At 38.0% G+C, this 8,548-nt stretch overlaps 1 protein-coding gene across 1 annotated transcript; it reads right to left on the reverse strand.

Moving 5' to 3' along the window:
• Window positions 1-7,575: 7,575 nt before the first annotated feature.
• LOC105527462 (olfactory receptor 4F15) lies at window positions 7,576-8,548 on the reverse strand. Its single transcript, XM_011963790.1, has one exon. The coding sequence runs from the start codon at window positions 8,528-8,530 to the stop codon at window positions 7,592-7,594; it is 939 nt and encodes a 312-aa protein (XP_011819180.1). The 5' UTR covers window positions 8,531-8,548; the 3' UTR covers window positions 7,576-7,591.

Below are 8,548 nucleotides of genomic sequence, written 5' to 3' on the forward strand. Positions count from 1 at the left end.
TCACGCTACCTGATTTCAAACTATACTACAAGGCTACAGTAACCAAGACAAATTCTTAAGAAATTTGCTTCCCTTGTTATGGAAAATGATCAGTTTATATCCATCTCTTTTGAAAAGAAAATTGAGAGAAAAATATAATAACTCATGTTTTTCTATCTGCATGTGTCAGTTTTTCTTGCCTATTTATCACATGACAAAGGATAAGAATCATTCATGTAATCACTGAGAAGAGAGTGATTAATTGCAACCTATGCGGAATTTAAAATATTGCAAAATGACACTTTTTCTAATGTCTTTCACCTTTCCCTAGACACAACGTAATCCTAGCTCAAAGCCAATGCCAATTAACTTCTTCCAAAATGTCAATGAACTTTTTCACAATTATTTTCTCGTGTTATTCAATTCCTTATCCTGGACCCTATCTACTTTGCTTTAGATTATGACTCACTTGCATAGCAATTCCCACAACAGAACCTTGTCTAAAACTAAAGCCAATATCCATTGTTAAATTTATTTGCATCCTTCCACTTTACCTGTATAGAGAAAACAACATGTTCAGGTACTCTGGGAGTTTCCTGTGTTCTCTAACATGAAATGCCATATCGTATCCTGCTGTAGGAAATATAAGTCTAATTACATATACCTCAAGAGGACAGTGACCAAGTGATACTGCAAAAACATGATAGTTTAAAGGAGCTTGTGGATCATGAGCTTTGCCACTAGAGAACTATTTGCTTTGACCAGTGCAACCAAAGACGCAAAAGTTCATAATAAGACACTAGAGAAAAAGAGGGAAACAAAAGTGGAATATTTTTCCTTAATATACTTGTGCTGTTTTGTTGGCAATAGTGATAACTACTCATTATAATTAATCCCTGAAAATAAGTAAATGTTAACTCAAAAAATTAACTGTAATCATTTTATCATCTCCAGAAAAGCCACTGTGCCAAATTTTTAGTACAGTTTAAATGGTAGAAGAGTGTATACAACACTTCATTTTCACATAATCACATACTGAGTAGTTATGGATACTTACCAAGATTTAGCTGTAGAGAAATTCATTCCGGTGTTCAGAGCTTAATAGTAAATGAAACAACTAAAACATTCAGCAGTTGACAATAAATTTTCAAAAGTATGCTGCATCCATACAATCAAATTCTCTAAAGCCACTGTAAAGCAAGTGTGATATCTATATAGCTAAAGACAACCACAACACACCATTGAGTGAAACAGTGGATACCAATACAGCATATACTATGCTGCTGTGCATATAAATCTGAATAAATAGACAATAAAGTGTTTGCAATAAGTACTTCTGACAATGAGATTGTTGTGCAAGAAAAAAGGTACTTTTACTTTCAATTTTGTACACTTGTGTCAGTCAGGATCCTGCCAGGACAAGAGATGGCACACTCAAATTAGGTAACTGAAGAAGAGCTTAATAAAGGCACAAAACTGGGTGGAGAAGAGTTAAGAGTGACACTGGAGAGACAAATGGAAGCTGTGCTATTCTTGTCTGAATCCACTCATTTTTTATCCAGGGGACAAACAGGGCAGGACAAATAATATCAGGGCAGAAGAAAGTTAGCAAAATAGAAGAAATGAGTTGTTATGTCTTTGCAGAGTAATCTAAACCCAAAATGGTAGCCGCCAGTGTCTTTCATGTGAATTAGTGGGAAAGGAGGGGAAGGAAAAGGTAATTAATATAAAACATAGCTGTTGAAATCCTCTTTCCTGTAGCTCACCATGAGGACTATTTTGATAACAGCCATTTCATTGCTTCATTAGATGAGCAGATTCTGGGTGGTGCAGTATGTGAAGAGGCCAGTAGATCTAATAGTCATGTGCTAACTCTCATACCTCCATACCTTTAGTGTGGTATAATATGACATCTTGTGGAATTACATGTCTATGTGTAAATTACTCTGTAATTTTTAGAAAAATGATTGCTTAAGCCCCTAAAGCTTTGTGTTGTAATTATTCAACTGGTGCTTGCTATAAAACTCATTTCTTCTCTTTTCACCACCAATTTTTCTAATACCTGGGTATGCCAGGTAGTATGACCCAAGAAGTAGGGCTATTTGCACAAAGTCTGGATTTTTTGCAGAAAAACCTTTTCCAGATTTGCACCCTACTCAAAGCCGACAGACTTTCATGGCTTTCAGCATATGAGTTGTGGTAGTATTCCTGGTTATAGCCTATGCTTCCTCCAGAAATGGAAGAAATCTACCAGGTATAGTTCTTTCTTATTAGTGACAGAAGGTGCAAGATGCAATAATTTTCCTTTGATTAAAAGAACAAACCTGGAGGCATCACATTACCAGACTTCAAATTATACTACAAGGCAATAGTTACCAAAACAGTGTGGTGCTTGTATACAAGTAGGCATATGAACCAATGGAACTGAATAAAGAACCCAGAAATAAAGTAAAATATGTACAGCCAACTGATCTTTGACAAAGCATACAAAAACATAAATTGGGAATGGACACCCTATTCAATAAATGGTTCTGAGAAAACTGGCAAGCCACATGTAGATGAATGAAACTGGATCTGTGTCTCTCACCTCATACAAAAATCAAATCAAGGTGAACCAAAGACTAAAATATAAGACCCAAAACTATAAAAAATTCTAGAAGACAACATCAGAAAAACTCTTGTAGACATCGGCCTAGGCAAAGAATTCATGACTCAGACCTCAAAATCTAATGCAACAAGAACAAAAATAAATCGGACCTAATTAAACTAAAAAGCCTCTGCATAGTAAAAGAAATAATAATCAGAGTAAATAGACAACCTATAGAATGGGAGAAAATATTTGCAATCTATGCATCCAACAAAGAACTAGTATCCACAATCTACAAGGAACTCAAATCAGCAGAAAATAAAATAATCTCATCAAAAAGTGGGCAAAGCACATGAATAGATATTTCTCAAAAAAAGATATACAAATGGCCAACAAATGTATGAAAAAATGCTCAACATTACTAATCATCAGGGAAATGAAAATCAAAACTACGAGACACCACCTTACTCCTGCAAGAATGGCCATTACTAAAAAGTCAAAAAACAATAGATGTTGGCATGGATGTCGGGGAAAGGGAAGACTTATACACTGCTGGTGAGAATGTAAATCAGTACAACCTCTGTGGAAAACAGTATGGAAATTCCTTAAACTGCTAAAAGTAGATCTAACATTTGATCCAGCAATCCCATTACTGGGTATCTACCCAAAGGAAAGGAAGTCATTATATGAAAAAGATGCTTGCACATGTATATTGATAGCAGCACAATTCTTAATTGCAAAGATGCAGAAAGCCAACCTAAGTTCCCGTCGACGAATGAATGGACAAAAAAATATATATACCATGGAATACTACTCCGCCATGAAAAGGAATGAAATAATGTCTTTTGCAGCAATTTGGATGAAGCTAGAGGCCATTATTCTAAGTGAAGTAACACAGGAGTGGAAAACCAAAATCGTTATGTTCTCACTTGTAAGTGGAAACTAAGCTACGAGTAAACAAAGTCAGACAGGGTGATATAATAGACTTTAGAAAATCAGAAGTGGGAGAGTAGGAGGGAGGCTAGGGGTAAAAACAAGCTATACATTAGGTACAATGCACACTACTCAGGTGATGGGTGCACAAAGATCTCAGAATTCACCGCTATATTATTCATCCATGTAACAACAACAACAACAAAACCCACTTGTACCCCAAAACCTATTGAAATTTAAAAAAAAATAAGAAGGAAAAAACATCATTTTCCTTTGCTTTGAAAAGGACCTCCTGGCATGGACTGGACCATCAAACTCTCAAAATTTTAATGATGTGACAATTTCACGGTTCTCTATAGAGTTTATTCCTTCTCTTGAGAGCATATGTGTACTAGTAAAATATCTAATACTTGCCACTTCTTCATCCGGTTTGACAGCATAGTGTTATTAATATAATAGATCATTAAGACAATATAAAATATCCAAATGGTTCAGGTCTTTTCAGGCTATGTTATGACAGAGTAAGACAGCAAATGTATGTGTTGTCCATTCCAAGTGAATGCTAACTGTTCCTAATTCTCCTTTCCAAAAGAGATGGAAAAGAAAATTTACCAGACCAATGATCACATATTATATACCCAGGTCTACATTAATCTGCTCTAGCAAAGATACCACCTTTGGCATAGCATCTGCAATTTAAACTACTGCTGGGATAGATTTACAATAGTCCATTGGCATTCTCCAGGAAGTGACTAGCTTTTATAGGCGACACACTGGTTAATTAAATGGAGATAGGATGGGAACTATTTCTGTATCTTTGGGATATTTTTACCCCTACATAATGCAGTATAATTTTTGAAAATACTATTTAGACTGGGTGTGGTAGCTCACACCTGTAATCCCAGCACTTTGAGAGGCCAAGGCATGTGGATCACTTGAGGCCAGGGGTTCAAGACCAGCCTCGCCAGCATGGTGAAACCTTGTCTCTAATAAAAATACAAAAATTAGTTGGGTGTGGTGGCATGTGCCTATAATTCCAGCTACTCGGGAGGCTGAGGCAGGAGAATTGCTTGCACCCAGGAGATGGAAGCTGCAGGTCGTGCCCCTGCACTCCAGCCTGGGCAACAGAGTGAGACTCTGTCTCAAAAAAAAAAAGAAAAAAGAAATACTATTTTAGACTGGGGAATAGGACAGTAGTTTCATGACTTCCCTACTATCATAGTTGTCCACCCACAGGACAAGGAACAAGTGCGGAGTTGTACCAACTACCAAGTATATCTTTTCCAATTATACATTCAGGAAATGATGCAATGATCACTGGGAGGTTGTCATTTGGTGAACTCAACATGCACCCATCTGAACTAGGACTCCACATATTACCCAACTCCCAAATGCCTCCACTCAAAAGAGGAGTGATGACCCTTCAGGAATCTGGGAGTAAACGTCAACTCTGTGTCCAACAGTCCTTTAAATATTATGATATTCCTTTTTCTTCCAGGTGTTTAACTGTGGAAATAAATGGTCATAGGTATGTTTGAGCAAAGTACTGGTAGATCATTACTATGTGTGTATGGACTTAGAGTTGTTGCACAGCCCTTCCTTCTGCCATTTATCAAAGCAGCCACGGTGATGCTGTGTCCTCCCAGCTCCTCCCAAAAAGGTAGAGTTAAGAATTATTTAATATCTTCTGGAGACTTTAGACATTTTCCTCTGTACTATATCAGGGAAATTCTGGCTTTTCAACTTCCCTGATTATAGTGACAGCCTACAACAAAACGGCTGAATGGGTATACATACACCCACAATAAATTTATGTAAATTAATTGACCCCATAAATGCTGGGTTTGCTGGTGATGGGGTCACCCAGTAGAGAGCCCACAAATAGAGACTGCTTTTAAGTAAAGAAGCTATTCTGATGTTTTATTGACAGAGATGCATTATAGTGCACAGGTTATAAGAACAAACTCTGAATTCAAACTAGCAGATTTTGAGTCCAGACTTACTACTTCATAACCTTGAGGATATTTAGCAACTCTGCCTCAGACACCCCCTCTCTAAAATGGGTATAATGAGAGAATGAATCTGCATCATAAGATTCAAATAAGGCATTTAGAACAGTACCTGGACCATAAGAAGCACTATATGAGTAACATGAATTATCTCCCCTAGGACACAAATGATGAAAGGGGATCAGAGCTTCATTATCTTATGATGGAAACCTCAATTAATAGGTTTGTTTCTATATTTTAGTAACCATGTTAGATTAAAAGTCACAGAATTTGGGGAAAAAGAATTTTCACACATCTTTTATAAATCGTTCCATTTTTGCTGAAATATTTGAAATTTATCCTTCTGAGAAAGAGGCATAAATATCTTAGTATAACTTATGTAATTCACCAATCACATTTCTGTTTCCCAAAGGAAGAAACATCATCCACTGTAAGCAATGGAATGAACTTCAAACCTATAAAATAGAATTTAATCAAGGATCTCTGTGAATACTACCATAGACAAAAGAACACTGTTTAATAATAAAGTTCAAGCATTTTTTTTATAATTAATGATTTAAAATTCAGCTTTGGTAGAACTTGAACAAGAAAATGTAAAGTAATGATTTAAAATTCAGCTTTGGTAGGACTTGAACAAGGCAATGTATCGTGGTGGTAGAAATTAGGGAAGGATTCAGAAATGATAAAGAAGTGCTAAGAGCTAATGATTTCCTGGTAGGATGCAATAGAAATGATTAGTATAAAGCTCTCTCTTTAAATAGACTCAAAATTAGGCCTACAGGAAAAGCTGAAAGAGTGGAATATGAGCATCAAATCAAAAACAAAGTTGATCTGAAAGTGAAAGTCATGGTTTCTGGTGCCTGGCTCTCTTTGATGATTTCCAGCTGTGTGCCTTTGGGCAAACTGTAGTCATCACTCAATTCTTGGATTTTGGTACGTGTAATTTGAAGGGATTACAACAAATGATGTTGGTAATCCACTCTAATTCTAAATATAGGACTAACAATTTTCCAGATGGCCAGACAGAGAAGCCTGAAAAGGAGGCAAAATATGTAGAAACTGGTGCAATACAAAGCAAACACTTTAGGAACAAAAAGAATTAAAATCAAGAGAGTTAGATACTAAACAGGCCAGGTGTGGTGGCTCATGCCTGTAATCCCAGCACTTTGGGAGGCGGAGGCAGGTGGATCACTTGAGGTCAGGAGTTCAAGACCAGCCTGGCCAACATGGTGAAACTCCATCTCTACTAAAAATACAAAAGTTAGCCAGGGGTTGTGATGGGTGCCTGTAATCCCAGCCCTCAGGAGGCTGAGGCAGGAGAATTGCTTGAACCCTTGAACCGGAGAGGCAGAGGTTGCAGTGAGCTGAACCATGCCATTGCACTCTAGCCTGAGTGACAGAGCAAGACTCCATCTCAAAAAAAAAAAAAAAAGGACTTAGATAGTAAACAGGTTAATTGAATGTGTAGTTTGTCTATCAATAGAATAATCTGTCCAATAGAGAAAAAGATACATAGTATTATTATTTGTTCAATTACATGGCACTCGCCTAGAACAAGGTCTATCAAAGTGGTAGGTTACAAAAGACATTAAGATTTAAGCCTGTAATCCCAGCACTTTGGGAGGCCGAGACGGGCAGATCACGAGGTCAGGAGATCGAGACCATCCTGGTGAACACAGTGAAACCCCATCTCTACTAAAAAAAAATACAAAAAAACTAGCTGGGTGAGGTGGCGGGCGCCTGTAATCCCAGCCACTTGGGAGGCTGAGGCAGGAGAATGGCGGGAACCCGGGAGGCGGAGCTTGCAGTGAGCTGAGATCCGGCCACTGCACTCCAGCCTGGGCGACAGAGCGAGACTCCGTCTCAAAAAAAAAAAAAGATTTAACATTTAGCACTTTCATGCACATGGTGCAAAGAATAACACCACTTCTAATTTAACGGTGAAATTGTTACCATAATTTAATAGATTTTCAGGCATATAATATGGCCTGAGTCTTCCGTATTTCTCTGAAATTGCATAGTTTCTTTTATGCAACCAGCATGAGGAATAGTTCATAGTTACACATCTTCACAGCCAACCCATTTACAAAATCTTTGTAAAATGCGCAAGGCGACTGCACAGTCTCCTCATTGCCACTTTCATGTCATTGTTCCTGAATGTGTAGATAACTGGATTCAGAAAAGGAGTAATAAATGCATCAAAAATAGCAAGATATTTATCCAGGTGTGATGTGGGAGAAGGCCATGTGTAGAAAAACATCAGTGGCCCAAAGAACAAGATGACCACAGTGACATGAGCTGACAGGGTGGAGAGGGCCTTGGCTAAACCACCAGAAGAATGTTTCCAAACAGTGAACAGAATGAACATGTAGGAAATTACCAGCAAGACAAAGGAGCCCACAGAAATGAGTCCACTATTGACAGTGACCATGAACTCCAGTTCTTGGGTGTTTGTGCAGGCAAGTCTGAGAAGCCGAGGGAGGTCACAGTAAAAACTGTCAAAGATATTAGGACCACAAAAAGGCAAATCTATCACAAAAACTAATTGGACCAATGAGTGGATAAGGCCAATGATTGAAGAAGTGGCTAAAAGGTAGAGACACATTCTTGGTCTCATGATGGTCAGGTAGCGGAGAGGTTTACATATGGCCGCGTATCTGTCAAAGGCCATGGCTATGAGCAGCACCATCTCAGTGCCCCCAACAGCATGGTTAAAAAAGATCTGAGTAATACATCCCCAAAAGGAGATGGCTTTGTGCTTCTTGAAAATATCACAAATCATCTTAGGGGCTGTAATTGAGCAAAATGCCATATCAATGATTGAGAGGTTAGCCAGGAGGAAATACATGGGGGAGTGCAGATGAGCATCCGTGATTACAGTGAACACAATGACAATGTTTCCCATCATGCTTGCAAAGTAGAACAACAAGGAGAAAACAAAAAGTAGAAGCTGAATCTCCCATGAGTTGGTGAGTCCCATGAATACAAATTCTGATACTACAGAGTGATTCATTCCATTCATTGCCTCAGACTCCAAGAT

Source organism: Colobus angolensis, unplaced genomic scaffold, assembly GCF_000951035.1.
Source record: "Colobus angolensis palliatus isolate OR3802 unplaced genomic scaffold, Cang.pa_1.0 Scaffold625, whole genome shotgun sequence".
Classification (NCBI taxonomy): Eukaryota; Metazoa; Chordata; class Mammalia; order Primates; family Cercopithecidae; genus Colobus; species Colobus angolensis.